This window comes from Muntiacus reevesi, chromosome 6, assembly GCF_963930625.1.
Source record: "Muntiacus reevesi chromosome 6, mMunRee1.1, whole genome shotgun sequence".
Classification (NCBI taxonomy): Eukaryota; Metazoa; Chordata; class Mammalia; order Artiodactyla; family Cervidae; genus Muntiacus; species Muntiacus reevesi.
This window is the reverse complement of record NC_089254.1, coordinates 46,756,433-46,774,833: the sequence shown is the minus strand read 5'-3', so window position 1 is coordinate 46,774,833 and position 18,401 is coordinate 46,756,433. Positions and strand designations below refer to the sequence as shown.

The window sequence follows — 18,401 nt, the reverse complement described above, 5'->3', positions numbered from 1 at the left end:
GAATTACATGAATTGGTGTTTTAATGCTACAATAAATCAAATCCCTTATGACTATACAGTGGAAGTGAGAAATAGATTTAAGAGACTAGGTCTAAAAAAAAGAGAGAGAGAGACTAGATCTGATAGACAGAATGCCTGATGAACTATGGATGGAGGTTTGTGACATTGGAAAGGAGACAGGAATCAAGACCATTCCCAAGAAAAAGAAATGCAAAAAAGCAAAATGGCTATCTGAGGAGGCCTTACAAATAGCTGTGGAAAGAAAGGGAAGCAAAAAGTAAAGAAGAAAAGGAAAGGTATACCCATTTGAATGCAGAGTTCCAAATAATGGCCAGGAGAGATAAGAAAGCCTTCCTCAGCGATCAATACAAAGAAATAGAGGAAAACAATAGAATGGGAAAGCCTAGAGATCTCTTCAAGAAAATTAGAGATACCAAAGGAACATTTCATGCAAAGGTGAACACAATAAAGAACAGAAATGGTATGGACCTAACAGAAGCAGAAGAGATTAAGAAGAGGCGGCAAGAATACACAGAAGAACTATACAAAAAAGATCTTCATGACCCAGATAGTCACAATGGTATGATCACTCACCTAGAGCCAGACATCCTGGAATGTGAAGTCAAGTGGGCCTTAGGAAGTATCACTACGAACAAAGCTAGTGGAGGTGATGGAATTCCAGTTGAGCTATTTCAAATCCTGAAAGATGACGCTGTGAAAGTGCTCCACTTAATATGCCAGCAAATTTGGAAAACTCAGCAGTGGCCACAGGACTGGAAAAGGTCAGTTTTCATTCCAATCCCAAAGAAAGGCAATGCCAAAGAATGCTCCAGGTACCACACAATTGGTATGGTACTCGTCTCACCAAATCTCACACGCTAGTAAAATAATGCTTAAAATTCTCCAAGCCAGATTTCAGCAATATGTGAACCATGAACTTCCAGATGTTCAAACTGGTTTTAGAAAAGGCAGAAGAGCCAGAGATCAAATGGCCAACATCCTCTGGATCATCAAAAAAGCAAGAGAGTTCCAGAAAAACATCTGTTTCCACTTTATTGACTATGCCAAAGCCTTTGACTGGATCACAATCAACTGTGGAACATTCTGAAAGAGATGGGAATACCAGGCCACCTGACCTGCCTATTGAGAAATCTGTATGCGGTTCAGGAAGCAACAGTTAGAACTGGACATGGAACAATAGACTGGTTCCAAATAGGAAAAAGGAGTACGTCAAGGCTGTATATTGTCACCCTGCTCATTTAACTTATATGCAGGGTACATCATGAGAAACACTGGGCTGGATGAAGCACAAACTGGAATCAAGATTACTGGGAGAAATATCAATAACCTCAGATACACAGATGACACCACCGTTATGGCAGAAAGTGAAGAGGAACTAAAGAGCCTCTTGATGAAAGTGAAAGAGGAGAGTGAAAAAGTTGGTTTAAACTCAACATTCTGAAAACTAAGATCATGGCATCCGGTCCCATCACTTCACGGCAAATAGATGGGGAAACAGTGGAAACAGTGGCTGACTTTATTTTTCTGGGCTCCAAAATCACCACAGATGGTGATTGCAGCCATGAAATTAAAAGACGCTTACTCCTTGGAAGGAAAGTTATGACCAACCTAGACAGCATATTAAGAAGCAGAGACATTGACAAAACCCACTGAAATGTTGTGAAGTAATTAGCCTCCAACTAATAAAAAAAAAAATTTTAAAAAAGAAAAAGCAGAGACATTGCTTTGCCAAAAAAGGTCCATCTAGTCAAGGCTATGGTTTTTCCAGTGGTCATGTATGGATGTGACAGTTAGGCTAAAAAGAAAGCTGAGTGCCAAAGAATTGATGCTTTTGAACTGTGTTGTTGGAGAAAACTCTTGAGAGTCCCTTATACTGCAAGGAGATCCTACCAGTCCATCCTAAAGGAGATCAGTCCTGGGTGTTCATTGGAAGGACTGATGTTGAAGCCAAAACTCCAATACTTTGGCCACCTGATCCGAAGAGCTGTCTCATTTGAAAAGACCCTGATGCTGGGAAAGATTGAGGGCAGGAGGAGAAGGGGATGACAGAGGATGAGATGGTTGGATGGCATCACCGACTCGATGGACATGGGTTTAGGTGAACTCCAGGAGTTAGTGATGGACAGGGAGGCCTGGCGTGCTGTGGTTCATGGGGTCTCAGAGTCAGACATGACTGAGCGACTGAACTGAACTGAAGCTTGCATTCCTGGGATAAACCCAACCTGGTCATGCTATATTCTCTTTTTAGTCAATTGCTAAATTCTATATGCTCATGATTTCTTTGAGATTTTCTTATCTGTGTTCCTAAGTGAAATTAGCCTGTAATGTTACTTTTGCTTTCTCAAAGTGTTCTTGTTGGTTTTAGATATCAGTGTTATATAGTGTTATACTATCTCACAAAATGAATGGTTCCTCTGACATGTCAAATTTGAACATGTCCAAAACTGGACCACTGGTCTTCTAGCCCAAACATGCTGCATTCCAGAGTAAGGGTAATTCCATCCTTCATGCTACTCAAATCAGAAATGTTGGTGTTGTCTATTTCTCTGTTTCTTTCCTATCCAACCCATCAGAAAGTCCTGTTGGGGCAGTCTTCAGAATATGTCTGTGATACCACTTTGTAGCAGCCCAGTGTTCCACTCTATCCCGAGTCACAGTCCTCTCACTCTTGAATTATCACAGTAATCTCCCTGGCCGCCTGGAGCAGGAGTTGGCTAACTTTCTGTAAAAGATCCAATGATAAGTATTTTAGACCTCACAGGTCACAGGGTTTCTGTGGCAACTCTACAATTCTGTTGTACTGAAGCAGCTATAAACAATACATAATAAATGGGCACAGTCCTGTTTTGGTGTAGTTCACCAACGCCTCCCTCTAGGGTAGGCTATTTGCAATACTGATGACATTAATCCTTTAAAAATGTAAATCCTATCAGGTCACTCATCCATTGAATTCCCTCCAGTGACTTCCTGTCTCACTCAGAGTGAGACAGATCCTTACATGGCCTGATCTATCACCTCTTTACCTTAATCTCAATCTCTCTCTCTCCCTCTCCCCCTCGCCCCTTCTCCCCCTCTCCACTGTCCCACCCCGAGCTCCTTCACCATTCCTAGAAAGGCTTGCTCTGCTAAGGGCATCTGCACTACTTACCCCTGTCATAATGACTCTCCCTCCAGCTGTCTACCTGACTAACTCAACTCTTTCTAAGTCTTTGATCAGACATCACTTCTTAACAAGGCCCCCTCTGGAAATCCTACTTAAATGTCCACTTTCCATCCCCTCCCCTGACACCCTCCATTCTCTTTACTCAGCTCTATATTTTCCATAGCACTAATCACCTTCTGACACACTCTGTAACTAATTTTTGAAATATGTTGATTGTCTGTATTCTCCCCTCCAAAAAGTAAACTTAGTGAAGGTTTTAGTCTATTTTGTTTGTTGCTGTATCTCCAGTGACTTGAGCCTGTCTTAGAGTAGGTGCTAAATAAACATTTATTAGATGTATGGTGGGTGGGTGGATAGATAGATGGGTGGATGGATGAATCAACGTAACGTAGTAGACTAGAATTTCCTGGAGTGTACACCTTGGAACATTAGTTCTCTAAAGCAGAATGATACTAATAGTTGGGATCAAGGTAACAAAATTCCGCTCATCTTTAAATTCATCAGTGGAATTTTCTCACCAAGTTATAGGCAATAATTCACAGGAAGTATTCAAGCACAGCTTAGAAGCTAATGATTAAATTCCAAAAATCTGCAAGTTATTCTTCCACCAGGTTGGAGACTGGCTGCTATGACTCCTGACATTTCCCGTACACAGGCCATTCCAAAATTCTGTGATTCCTCCCCGGTTATTTATTAACAACAGTGATAATATCATTTATTCAGTTTGTGACAAGCACTTGTGAACTGCTAACACAGGTAATTTTCAATAGTATATGTCAATGTCATATAAAGCCAGTATTATTTTCCAGTTGAAATTTTCTTCTTGGTGAAAAACTGGAGACCCTAGTAGGAATTATTGGCCAGAATATTCATATACCATGAAATATTTGTATCTTGGCTAGAAAGAAGTTATTTCTCAAAGGAAAGGGAACAGTAAAGTCCTAGCACAAGTTGCTAGGTGAACTATTACAGCTCAGGGGGCCTCTCTTTTACATGAAATCTTTAGAAAATTTTTAACTAATGTTGTTTATGTTTCCCATTTTTGTTCTTTGAAAGAATACAAAATATGTCATTGCTTCTTTTTTTCCTTTTTATTTTTTAAACTAAATATTACCTGTTAAGGACTAGGTCAGCATGCATACCTAGTTATATGACCATTTGAGTGAATGCTCTGAAATATAGTAATTACTCTTCTACTTCCAGATGTTATACTTAGGGGTTTAACAGAGACATAAGCAAATATATAGAGAGTCCTACACATTTTTATTTAGTTGCACTCCTCAGATTACCATCTGATATGGATCGGCTGCATAACACACTGGGGAGGAGGGAGTGGTGGGGTAAAGACGAGGGCAGGAAATACTGGCTTTTACATTTGGGCATCACTCACACTTGTCAGAGTATATTGACACACTACGAATAGTACAGATGTAATGCCCTGAAGTTAAATTATGTTTCTTTCCAAATTAATAAATCTTTGCCCATTAACTAATCAAAAATAATACTGTATACAATCAGTATAAGGATTTTGCTTTTTTTCTTAGGCTATTTTCATTTGTTTCTTCTGCATCCCTTTAATGGAATGTGTAGGTCTCTTGAAAGGTAAGGTTCAAGTTTACAAGTCTGGCCTGCACTCAATAACACAATGATTTGAGATGCAAGATTTTGCTTCTTGCTCAGAAAAACAAAAATCCATATTTCACACTTAACCAAAATCATTCTCCATTCATATCCAAAGAATCAGAGATATTATGCAGTTTGACATACTAACTTCTCTACCATAAACTTTTACACCCTTTTGAATTCTACTAAAATAGTGATGATTTTCAGCTTTTTTCAATTATTCCTTTGGTAATGCTTGTGACAATTTCTGAGTTGCTTCCAAATCAGGGGTCAGAATCTGTCACTGATATTGACATCACTCTGCAAAGCCACCCACCTTTCGAAGACTTCATGATTAAACCATTTCTGCACTCAACTGTCATTCCAACCACATTCCGGTCATTGAAGGCCGCCTGGTGCTTAGGTTGGCCTGGAGAAGCTCAGGGCGCCAAATGCTTTCTCATAATTTGCATGCCTGATCTTTGAGAACCTAGCATTTTACCTAAGTGCCCATCTTGATGAACATGTTTTATCTTTTTTTTTCCAGTGATGCGGAAGATCACAAGCCTTTAAAAAAAGGCAGTCGAACACCTTCAGACAGGACTGTGAAAAAGGAAGATAGCGATGATAGCCTAGTTGACTATGGAGAGGGAGTGAATGGCCAGTTCAATGAGGACGGCTCCTTTATCGGACAGTACAGTGGTAAGAAAGAGAAGGAACCAGCTGAAGGAAACGAAAGCTCAGAGGCACCGTCTCCTGTCAACGCCATGAATTCATTTGTCTAATTTGTGAGCTCTTTGCCAATATCCAGCTTTTCTCAAATGTTTATCTTAAAAAGCACTTGTCTGTCCGCCTTCTCATACTATGAACATAGAGGCAGAAAGTCTATGTGCTGCTGGGTGTTCATATGATGAGAACTGTCAAAGCAAGAACGTAACTCAGTCAAATGATATCTTAATGTGAACTGCAGTGCAAAGTGCATACTTTTTCATTCAACATAGGTCATCTTGATTTCCTAAGAACTGATAAAAATAATAATAATAATACAACATCATCAACAGATCACCTTCTACCCGCTTTGGGATACAGTTCAATAGGTTGCATGAAAAATGCTACACCTTTAAAGGATATACCTGTGTATGTTATTCAAACATGGGTTGGTACTTTGGTACTCTCCTCTGCTGAACCCCTAAGTAGGAATTCTGTTTTCATTGTCAAGAGTGTTACTGTAGTATTCTCTAGAACTTCAATGTCTTTGTGGACATTGTCGTGAAATTGGTGACTCTATGTCTAGCTATCATTAGTCTTTTTGGGAGACTGTTAGGAACCATATAAAATATATACTTGCTAAATGAGTTAATTATGACAGGTACATTTGCTGATGCTTACTGAGACCCTCTTACCTGCTCTTTGCTCCTCTTACTCCATTGACCTCTTAATCATCAAGGTATTATATTGGTACAGTGTTCTACTTTTTACATCCTCTCTCCATTCTGTTCCCTGATTTTTAGGTATAAACAATGTGTATCGCAATGCATTTTGGCACTTGTGCCAGACCAAGAGAATCTCAAACAGGTCACTCCAATTAAATTTCAAAAATTATTCCAGAAAGCACAGGGCAAGACACATGCAGTGCCTTCAGATGATAAGCATTCCACAACATACTGCCTTCTATGTCATTTGGTACAGTCAACTCGGAGTCCTAGATTCCTGTCACTGTCTAAAAGTCACTTGGAAATGGCAGAGTTCGTGAAGATGGCAATGTTGGGGTAAAAGAAGGAACTGTGACAGTAAAATGAACACAATTTATTTTAAGGAGCATTTTCCCCCATATGTATAAAAAGAAAAGTTTTGTCACCAACTGGAGCATATGATGATTTTATCGTCTCTTATGGTTTCTATTAAAACAAGTCACATTCAGTAAGAAAGATGTCAACCTGGTAGAAAATTTTTTTAAAAACTTATTTCATAGGTTATTTCAAACGCCTAAAGCAAACCAACAGGATTATATTTTTCTCTAAGTCATTACCTATGTGGCAGCTTTTGAAACTCTGCGGCATTAAACAGTGTGTATGCAAATTACATGGATGCCTTGCAGAATCTAAGAAATCTGACAAGTGCTAACAAGGCCAACAGTCAAAGGGATTACATCTGTGGTTTTGAAAATAAGCATATATATTCTACTGGCTTCATAAATAATATCTATCAAATGGTTTCCTTCCACATATGAAATTCTATAGCAACCTATGGTTGAAGGAATGCTCAGTTTCATTTGCCAATAAATTGGTTTCTCATAACTTGCATCAAGTTTAATTTTAAGTAAAGCTTTTTATATGTAGATATTTTGTTGAATTTGTAAATACACTTAGAGTGTAGATGCTATATGCTTAGGGGTGTTACATACAAATAAACATGCCAACAATGTTTATGTTGTACTGTATAAAATGTTAGCTAATTAATACAGTGTGTGGGATTGGAAAGCATTTACTTAAATGCCTTCTGGGGTTTTATTTTCTCTTTTTGCTGTGAAAGTGAAAGAGTGAACTATTTTCCATACTGACAGCAGATTTCTAGAAGAAATTTTCAGATCTTTGCCGAAGCACAGTTTGAAGTAATCCCAGGTAAAGATGGCCCTACATAGTTTAATGTCTCCAGTATTCACTTTTCACAGATCAGCCTTTCTTGTGGAAATCCAGAAAGACCAGACAGGCTTGCCTTGGCATCAGAGAGCACAAAGATAAGTTTCTTCAAATTTACCAATGTATGGGGGTTGGAAGTGAGGGACAGTATAGTTTTTCCTCTTCTACAATGGTAGATGCTAAATTTATCTGTGCATGAAGGGGTCATTTCTGTACTAGTGCAACAGAGTTTGTATTAAAAATTATATGTGGTTTTAAAAGTCCTTCTCTCTTTTGTAATATATCATATTCCTAGTGGAATATGAATGTACGAGTAATGGTATATGTAACAGTATAGGCATATGTGACTGGATTTCCGTCAAAAAAGTAACTATTAAAGAGTCATGATCTCTTTGTGATTCTTAACTTCTTCAAACCTAGAGTTCCTAATGTTTTATTTTATTTTATTTATTGGCTGCATCACATTGCTTGAAGGATCTTAGTTCCCTGACCAGGGATCAAACCTTGGCCCCCAGCAGTGGAAACTCGGAGTCCTAACCACTGGACCAACAGGGAATTCCCCCTAATGTTTTAAAATATAATACAGAGTTTGATTTTTGCTTTTAAAAGGCAGAGAAAAAGTTAAATGAAAAGCTAAGCAATATGAAAAAGAGCTAATAAAAGGGGCATATCAAACATTGTAATGCAAAGCAGGAATAGATATTAACCAGCCTTTGGAGAAACAGTCTGAGAAGTTAGATGCTGCTTTCTTTCCTGAAGCTCGATCACCATGAGCCTGTTTCCTGTTGTCATCCTTTCTTCTGCCCACCTGGACCTCCGCCATCTCCAGCCATGACAACTGGATTCCTTAAGTTCTCCTGCTTGATGAAACAGCTTGAGCATGGACAAGTAGCATTGACGGATGTGTCATCCACCCTCTTCTCAGCAACCCAATTCTTCTTGAGACTCATACCTGTCCAGCTCTGCAAATAGCCAAGACCTGGCTTGTCCCTCCATCTCCCCTTGGTCCAGCTTTCTACCCGTAAGACCTTGTGCTGGCACAGAGCTCCCCCTCCCTACACAGTTACTTGGATACCAATGTGATACGTGCATCAACTGAACGATGCTAATAGACCCTATGTAGACCTTAGTCCCTCTACCATGGAGAGCATTTACTTTTGAGCAAGTCAGGGTCTCCAGTCTATACCATGGGCCAGATTCACAGTCTACATCCTCGGGCCACATCATCAGTCACAGGTCTGTTTAGTAACACAGCCTGGCCAGTTGTAAGCCTGACCACAAAAAGCATTGGTTTGCTGATGCCTTCTTGTTCAGATGGTTTATAATGGCCCTGCTTTGCTTTTCTCTCTCTCTCTCTCTTTTTTTTTTTTTTTTTTTTTTTGTAAATTTAAATTGTATTGAAGACCTAAGATGTGAAAATTCTAAAAAAAATGTAATTGGTATTTCTGTAATTTAAAGTATAATGATTAATTTTACTTTTGTAATTTAAGTAATTTCAGCAAGGCTTTTTTTATCTTTCAGTTCTTTAAGATCTATGTTTATAAATTGACTTCACAAGTTGGATAAGACATTAGATAATTGATATAACCCAGTGTAACCTGGTTTACTTTTAATGTCTGATAAAATAATTGGAAATAGCTTGTGGAGGCAAAGGAAAGAAATGTGAAGAACTGAGACTTCTCACCCCAACTAAGCATCTCTCTCCTGCTCATGAGATTTTTCTACAGATTGCCACCAGAGGGCTCCCGTACCTTATTCAATGTGAAACAAAACAAAAAAAACGGGAAAACACAGCCTCTGGAGAAATAGTGCCAAGGACCTCTGATAATCAGACTGGGTCTGATCATGCAGAAAATGATTGCCTGCTGTAACTGGGGGAAACGGAGTTGGCAGCTTTCTCTGAGGAGGTCACAAACTCCAGGGAGCGCGTCTGTGTCACCATGAGCCTCATCAGTATCTTCCTCCTGGTATGGTGGCCGGGTGGCTGCTGGCCCATCAGCAGAGCGAAAGGATTAGGAGTTGGCCTCCTGGCTCCCTCCAGACACACCTCACCTGCAAGCTGGTGGTTGCGAAGGAGCGGCAGGATCCTAAAACGGTCCCTCCCCTTTCTGCCCATCATGCCATTTTGGCTGCCACAAGTGGTTTGATATTTTGTGGCTGGTTAACACAGTAAGCACAGTTTAAGCACAGACAGTTTTTCTTGTTCGCTTTAGAAAAAGCAGGAGAGGGAAAGAATACTCCCAGAGTATTTCTATTAAAGAAGCAAACGGAGGTATAAATGCTGCAAGGGGAAGGCACGGGGTCCATGAGAGGAAGTGATGGAGGAGACTGAGCTGTGCGGGGTGGTCCGGAGGCTTCCCCGAGAAGCTGGGAGCTGGGGGACAGTAGGACCCAGGAGGAGAAGGCAGGACAAAGCCACTGCCCAGGAGAGGCCCTTGTGTCGTGAGCAGATGCCCGGGCCAGAGCGTACTTGGGCCCTGAGCACCGAAGGATAGGTTTTTTTATTTAGCCATGGTGCAGTGGAAAGTGGGGAGTAATTAAAAAGGTTAAAGAAAAGGGTTATATGACCAGATCTGTTTGTGAATGAGGTGGCATTCATAGGATTCAGTGTCGAGAATGGGCTGGAAAGGATCCAGGAAGGTTGATAAGAAGCCACTTGGAAGCTTCGAAGTTGTTTAGATAAGAGATGATAGAGGTTGGATCCAGATCATATCACTGGAGATGGAGAGAAGTGGGTGGATTCTAAAGATATTTAGGAAGGAAGTTAATGGGAGTGATAGATCAGATATGGGAGAATGATGGAAAGGGAGAGATCCAAGATGGTGCTTAGATTCCTGACTTGTCTAACCAGACAGTATATTCCTTTTTATTTCTGTAGCCATCAAGCCTCTCCAGCCTCACTCAATGTGTTCTGGAGACACTGTTTTGCTTCAGCTGTATCTATTTAGCTATTATCTCAGCGAGTGACTCAACAAAGTTTTTTTTAATCAACAAACTTTGTGCCTGTGTTTGTGTGCTTGAGTAGGAGCAAACTCAGCCTGCACATTGGACTCACCTGGGGAGCATTGAAAGTCCTCATGCCTGCCCACTCACTCCATTGTGAGACATAGCCTGGCATCAGAATTTTTCAAAGCTCCCCAGATGATTCTAATGTACAGACAAGACAAGAAACATGTTTCTACACTCTTGTATGTGCGTTTGAAGTATTTAATGAACAGTGTTTTGAATACATTTCTTCGTACAGGTTGATCTCAAATTATCTTGTATTTGTCCCAGTGAAAAACAATGATTACATACCTAGGGGAAATGGACTCCGCATTGTTGGTGGGATTATAAAATGGTACTTTGAAAAACAGTTTGGCCGTTTCTTAACGTGTTAAATATAAGTTTACCTTATCACCCAGACATTCCACTCCTGGTATGTACTGAAAAAGAAATGGAAAAATCTGTCTATGCAAAGACTTGTATACAAATATTCAAAGGAGCATTCATCATAATAGCCAAACAACAACCCAGATATCTGGGAACTAATGAATGCATAAAGACAATGTGGTCTATCCATGCAATTAAACAATGAATCCATATAATTAAATAAGATACTATGTAGTAGTTTTTTAAAAGTACTAATACCTTCTGCAACATAGAGGACCAAGGGTAGCATTATGTTAAACTAAAAAGCCAGACACAAAAGACTACACACTGCAAGATTCCATTTATCTCAAATGTCCAAAAAAGCAAGTCTATAAAGACAAAGTAGGTTGTCTGGGAATGGGAACAGGGATTACTGTAAATTGGCAGGAGAGATTTTTCTAGATTGATGTAAATGTTCTAAATCTGGACCAGTGCTGACAATGGCACAACTTGATAAATTTACTAAAAATCACTGAATTGTATACCTAAGTGAATCTGTGGAATGTAAGTTATACCTCAATAAAGCTGTAAGACAAACCATTCCTACGCTTATGTGTGTCTGAGAGTGATCAGGGCTGTGTATAAATGAGCCTTGTGATGAGTACAGCACCACAGGATAGGTCACTTCCCCTCCCCGTCCTCCTGTTGTTGTTTTTCTTCAGGAGACCCCACAAGATCAGTGGTTCTCCAAGTATGGTCCCCGGAACAGCAGCATCAGCACTCCTGGAGAGCAAGGCAAATCCTGGACCCACCCCAGATCCACTGACTCAGTTCTGGGGGTGGAGACCAGCATCTGTGTTTTCACAGCACTCTAGGTGATTCTGATGCATCCTAACCTGAGGGCAACACTGGAGTCAACCTCCACTCCAGTCTCTCCTCTCTCCTACCTGCAGGCATAGAAGGGATTTACCTTCTGAGATGAAAAGAAGAAACTAGGCTCTTTTCGTAACAGCAAAAAAATTGAAATAACTGAGGTGTTCATCATCAGGTCATAGAGAAAAAAATTCTGCTGCATCAGACCAGTATTTATAGTAATGAAATACTAACCACAATAAAGAGGAATAAACTACTGATACAGGTCATTCATTCTGCTGAAAGAATCCAAACAAGTTTCATTTATGTGAAACACTGGAACAAGCAAAACTAATCTACAATGATGGAAAGCATATCAGTGGTTGCTTGGGGCTGAGCTGTGGGGAGGGATTTACTACAAAAGGGCTGAGGAAGCTTTTAGGGGCAATGGAAATGGTCTATATTTTGATTATGGTGTTGTTTACAGGAGTGTGTTCATTTGTCAGGACTATATACTTAAAATGGGTATATGGTTAAAAAAAAAAAAAATCAACAAATTTGAGAAATCTCAAACTTGAGTTGGAAGAGCAGAAGGGGGCGCTCTGACATCCTATGCTGATAGCAGAGCCCAACAGGAAAAAGACGCCTTTCCTGGCAAGGACTCAGCCAATGAGAAGCCGAGGGCTCTTTGTCTGCTCCCGCCCTCCCAGCTCCCCCTGTAGAAGCCTACTTCTTCCCGTGCTGTGGGCGGGATCTGTTCATGGCTCGCCATGGTTGTAAGTTGGGGATTGCAATTCTGTTCTGATTCGGAAGAAACCCATCTTTGCTGGATAAGTAAGTGACAGTCTGTTCGTTTTAAGTCCACCATTATATCAATAATGCTGTTTTTTTCTTCTTTTTAAACTATTTTTTCAAAAGTTTTATTGAGCTTTGATACTGCTGTTTTTTAAAGGGAAAAAAGAGTTGGGCCTAAGTGACTTGTCTCTTGGTTCTTATTCTCTGGTCAGCTGGCCCAAGGAGATTAGGGCACAGGGGTGGGGAGGTGGGGAACCTTTGGCCCTGCTCTCGTCTCCATGTGGTAAATGCAAGGGGTTAGGATTCAACCTGACTTCTTAGAGGAAGGTTGGCTGGAAGCCATCTCTGCCTCACTCCAGCAGGCCGTGGGGTCAACACCTGTCTTGTCAGGCATCTGAGGATGCATGTCAGCTCTGGTATCCACCCAGACCTCCCAAGCATTGGGAGGCAGTCCCCTCCTAACTTACTTCTGTGTGGCCAGACCACCCATGTGGCTTTTTGGAAACCCTGGCTTGTTGGCATCTCCAGCTCAATGCTTCACGGTATCCTTTTCTCTCTTATTTTTCTCCCCCAGACTTTTCATGACCTTCCTTTTCCCTTTCTGCTGTCCCTCATGTTTGCTCTCCTGTACTAAACAGCATGTTTCCTAGCTGTCAGTTCTCCATCCTGATGAGGTCACATTGACATCTCAGAATTAAACTTGTTCGAAATTTAAATCTTCAGTTGTTTCATATGCTAACTCTTCTCTGCCCAGTGCACCCGATCTCAGTAAATGGCCCCAGGTTGGCTCAATCAAGGCAGAGTCAGCATTTTCTCCTCTCCTACCCAATAGCCTATTCTCTATATTTTTTCCAAACTTTGTGTTGAATACATGCAGCATCTCTTTATTTCTAGCCTCCCAACCATACTGCCTGCCCCTCTTGCCCTCCTGCAACCCAAATGCCACACAGTAGAGCCGGGCTGTCAAACCTTTTCTATAAAGGCCTGGATAGCAAATAATTGAGGCTTTTCAGGCCAGGTGTTCTGCATTACAGCTACTCAGCTCTGCAAGGAAATCAGCCACAAGTGTGTCAGATACTTAAAATGGGTGTGGCCAAGTCCCAATAAAACTGTGTTTATAAAAAATAGATGTGTTTTGTGCTGGCCTCAGCCTATCAATAGTGATGCTATTGGTTAGAAATCCTAGGGCAAGAGTTTGAACCCTTTTGGGGACCACGTGCCTGAGAGTAATTTGAGTGTCTCTTTTTTTTAGTATATATTTTTGTCGTGTTGTTGCTTAGCCACTCAGTCACGTCTGACTCTTTGCAACTCCATGTACTGTAGCCCACCAGGCTCCTCTGGCCATGGGATTCTCCAGGCAAGAATACTGGAGTGGGTTGCCACTTCCTTCTCCAGGGGATCTTCCCCAGCCAGGGAGTGAACCCTTGTCTCTTGCGTCTCCTGCGTTGGCAGGCAGATTCTTTATATATCTGTATATATAATTGCATTTATTTAATTTATTTTAAATTTGGCTGTGCTGGGTCTTCGTGGCTGCGCACAGGCTGTCTAGCTGTGGCGAGTCAGAGCTGCCGCTTGTTGCAGCGCGGGGCTTCTCATTGCGGAGCACAGGCCCCCAGGTGTTCAGGCTTCAGTAGTTGTGGTTCTGTCTCCGGAGCGCGGGGTCAGTAGTTGCGGCACACGGGCTTAGTTTCTCCATGGTATGTGGGATCCTCCTGGTCCAAGGATCAAACCTGTGTCCCCTGCGTTGGCAGGCCGATTCTTATCCACTCTTCCACCAGGGAGGACCCTGAGTGTTTCTTTAAGAAGACGCTGCATGAGGCCAGCTGCCTGCAGGCCTAACGTGGATGGAAGATCCAAAGAGTGTTAGATTGCAGAGGCCACTCTGCAGAGACCTCTCCTGGGAGGTCTCCTAGTCAGAGTCTGTGATGTCTGTCCATCCAAAGCGAACAGGCATAAAGAAGAAAGACAGAACCTATTTAGGAGAGGAGTTCTGGGTGGGGGTTGCCAAGAGGAGGCCCTGGTAAGCACTGGCGATTGGAACACCCTTAACACCCTTTCTGGAAGCCCCAGCAGAAACGGGCAGTGGGCCAAGGAAGCCATTCTGCCCGCAGGCGTGTGCTGGTCTCTCTCGGAGTGTGTCCCGCATCTGAATGATCTCTGGTGTTTGGTTTGGGAGCAGAGAAGGCGCTTTATTTGTTGCACCCTTGGCTGCTGCTAGAGAGGGGAGTCCTGCCCCTTTGTGGTCAGGTCATTGAGGCGCAACTCCCTGGTGACCCGAGGTTGGCAGCCTATTTGTCAAGTTGGTGGAATGGCAGGTACCCTGAGCCCTGTATCGGACTGAGTGTGGAGGGCTTGTGAGAGGGTCTCCTGGACTGTCGACAGTGGCTTCTGATGAGGCGCAGTTAGTGTAAGCAGAAATGTGGGTAGAAATGATAGGAACTGGGGACTCAGTTAATTCCTTCTGTATCTGGGTCTCACAGGTGGGCTTGCCTCCTGTGAGACAATTGCCCCTCAGCTCATGGTCAGGCCAAACCACAAGGTCATTAGTGACCACCCAAGAGTCTGACCGTGTGGCTCTGCAGAAGGTCCCATGGTGTGCCTCCTTGAGGGCTGGGTGCATAGTCACGAGTTCCATCACCTGGGCTGAGCGGGAGAGCCCCTCTCCTCCTCCAGGGAGGTGCCTGAGGAGAGGTGGATGGAGCCGCATCTTCCAGCTGCACTGGAATAATGCCATCTGTGAAGAGCACAGACTCCCCATCCATCCCAGACATTTGTTCCCAAGGGGCTCCCCAAGTAGCCACAGTGGGAGAGAGGGGGCACCGTTACTTGAGTTACACCGTTACTCAAGTCTCCCAGGCAAGGGGCTGAGCATGGGGGAAGCCACATCTTCTTGTAATCTGGAAAGGCCTTTGACATCAGATGTGGCCCTATCCTGAAGATACATTTCCATTTTACCAAAGAGGCACTGAGAGCCATGCCGGACTTCCACTGGGAGGCATCTCTAACCCAGGACTTCATCAGAACATGGATTTGGAGTAGTGGGGTGGAGGCTAGTTAGGGCCTCAGTTTCTATCAGAGCCCAAGAGGATGCCCACAACTGCATTCAAGCTGAGTATTTTGGAGCTGCTACTGTGGGCAGGTGCTTCTCCAGGGAATCTTCCCAACCCAGGGATTGAACCCATGCCTCCCACATTTCAGACAGATCCTTTACTGTCTAAGCCGCCAGGGAAGGACACTGTGGGTAGGTGCTTAGTCTAAAAGTCTGTAAGAAACCATGTTAACTGCTGTTTGGTCCAGACACTAACAGGGGCCATAGTCAGATGTGGCCAAGCTCTTGACTAGGAAAGCAGGGTCAGAGGACACTAAAGGTAAGGTTTGTTGGACTGTCTGCTGAACTGCTTCTGAAGCCCACTGTTGGGCTTCATCCCAACAGAAGGTGGCAGAGTCATGCATGTGATTGCACATATGGGGCAAAGACTTAGAGATGAGGGGTGTGTTGCCTCCAGAACATGAAAAGACCTAGTATGTGTTTTGCCTAAGTATGGGGGTGGTATAATGTGAGTAACTGATGTTTGACTGTTGGGGAGGTTTCTTGGCCCTTAAAGGACCAGATGATACCCTGAAACTTGTCAGGTGAGGAGGGCCTTAGGTCTTAGGAAGGGTAATTGCCCAGCCACATTGCTGTAACTGGTGTGGGAGGACATACAAGGCTGCCTGCTGCTTCCTCAAAGGGACTGTCAGTCTAAGGTCATCAATATGATGCCAAGAACAGCACTTTGAAATTGTATGGTATTTAATTCCTGGCAACAGAGGTTATGTATCCTTGCAGGATTGTTTACATATCCTGTTGGGAGTCTCAAAATGTATGTGGAATCTCTCCCAAAGTTAAAGCAAGTTAGCCCTGGGATTCCTGTGTAATAAGAACAGAACATATGAGCTAGGTCAGCGACCTCGAAGGACTCTCCTTGGGCCCATTTATGACCTCACTCAATCCTGTATTAGGAACTGCCTGAGCATTGTGGTTCCAAAAGTCAATGGTGAGGTTCCATGTGTCAGTAGGGACTTAAGTGCCAGCCACATGGGTATTAAAAGGGCCTGCTGACTCCCATCTCAAGCATGTCAGTAACGCAGGGCGTAAGGCTTCAGTGCTCTGTTTACGGTGGTGCTGGGGGCTGTTTACCATCCTGACTGGAGGAAGAGGAGTCCCTGGCCTCCATTTGGCATGTTCCACCAGTAAGTCAAGAACCTGGGCTTGTTGCAGGTGGCATGGTGTCATGTCAGGGCATCCATGCCTACAGGAGGGAAACAGGAGCCGGGAGGGGCACCCCCAGAGGAAGCCCTTTGAGGTGAATGGCCAAATCATGGCACTTGAATACATTTATGCCCCTATGATAGTTTAACCAGCAGAGTCCTGTGAGAGAAGGGCTCCTGTTTGGGGAATTTAGAGAGATTTTCTGGAATGACAGTGATCAGAGCTCTGGTGTCTAATAGGACCAAAAAGGATGCATATTTACTGTCCCAGTGGACTCTCAGAGTGGTACAGGGGTGATTGTCCTGGGAGGTGAGACAAAGCCTTGTTAGGTGCCTAGGTGGCTGCCAGCCCTAGAGGTTAGGGAAGGGGCCAGAGGGATGGAGGGCAGCTGGATGGCTAGAGGATGGCTGGCAGGAGGGGACTGTAGCAGGGAGAAGGCCAGTTTCAGGGCCTGGAGTCAGAGGCTGGCTATCCAGACAGTAAGTGCCCAGGACTTCGAGGTGTCATGACTCCCCGGGAGGGGTTTGTCCATGCAAATGATCACCTTCCCACTCAGCTCAGGAAACCAGGGAAGCCTCACGAGCAAGTTGAATTCCAGCCACCCAAAGACTGGAAAGTCTCTGGATGTGTGAGGCTGGTGCTCGGCTAACTGGGGAATCCTTGACCTTTCAGATGAAAGGTCCTTTCTCCTTCTCCCAGACAATAGGGCTCCCAGAAAATAGGTAACATTAGAAGCCCCATTTCTCTGTAATGAGCCATAGGAACGCTCTCCAAAACTGTTTCTTTAAATTTTTTATTTTGTATTGCAGGATAGATGATGAACAGTGTTGTTTGTGATGGTTTCAGGTGAGCAGAGAAGGGACTCAACCATACATATACATGTATCCATTCTCCCCCAAACTCCCCTCCCATCCAGGCTGCCACATAACATTTAGCAGGGTTCCCTGTGCTAAACAGTAAGTCCTTGTTAATTGTCCATTTTAAATATAGTTGTCTACGTGTCCATCTCAAAACTCCCTAACTGTCCCTTCCCCCATCCTTCCCTCTGGCAACCATAAATTCATTCTCTACATCTGTGAGTCTGTTTCTGTTTTGTAAGTTCATTTGTATCATTTCCTTTTAGATTCCACATATGAGGGATGTTCAGGGATATTTCTCCTTCTCTGTGTGACTGACTTAATTCAATATGACAATGTCTAGATGCATCCATGTTGCTGCAAATAGTATTATTTCATTCTTTTTGATGACTGAGTAATATTTCATTGTATATATGTACCACATCATCTTTATCCATTCCTCTGTCAATGGACATTTAGGCTGCTTCCATGTCTTGGCTATTGTAAACAGTGTTATGATGAACATTGGGGTACATGTGTTCTTTGGGATCATGTTTTTCTCCAGATATATGACCAAGAGTGGAATTGAGGGTCATATGGTAACTCTATTTTTAGTTTTTTTTAAAGAAATCTCCATTACTGTTCTCCATAGTGGCTATGCCAATTTACATTCTTATCAACAGCTTAGGAGGGTTCCCTTCTCTCCACACTCTCTCCAGCATTTATTGTTTGTGGATTTTTTGATGCTAGCTGTTTTGACTGATGTGAGGTGATATCTCATTGTAGTTTTGATTTGCATTTAACAATTAGCGATGTTGGACATCTTTACATGTGCCTCTTGGCCATCTGTATATCTTCTTTGGAGAAATATCTATTTAGGTCTTCTTTTG

General features: G+C 42.8%; 1 protein-coding gene across 1 annotated transcript in view; it reads left to right on the top strand.

The window, feature by feature from the left end:
* Positions 1-11,358, top strand: part of NRCAM (neuronal cell adhesion molecule) — a 321,909-nt gene extending 310,551 nt beyond the window's left edge. Inside the window, exon 30 of the mRNA XM_065938640.1 lies at positions 5,334-11,358. Within this exon, the coding sequence (XP_065794712.1) occupies positions 5,334-5,571 (238 nt within the window). The 3' untranslated portion in view covers positions 5,572-11,358. The remainder of the gene's footprint in view (positions 1-5,333) is intronic.
* The last annotated feature ends 7,043 nt before the right edge of the window (positions 11,359-18,401 follow it).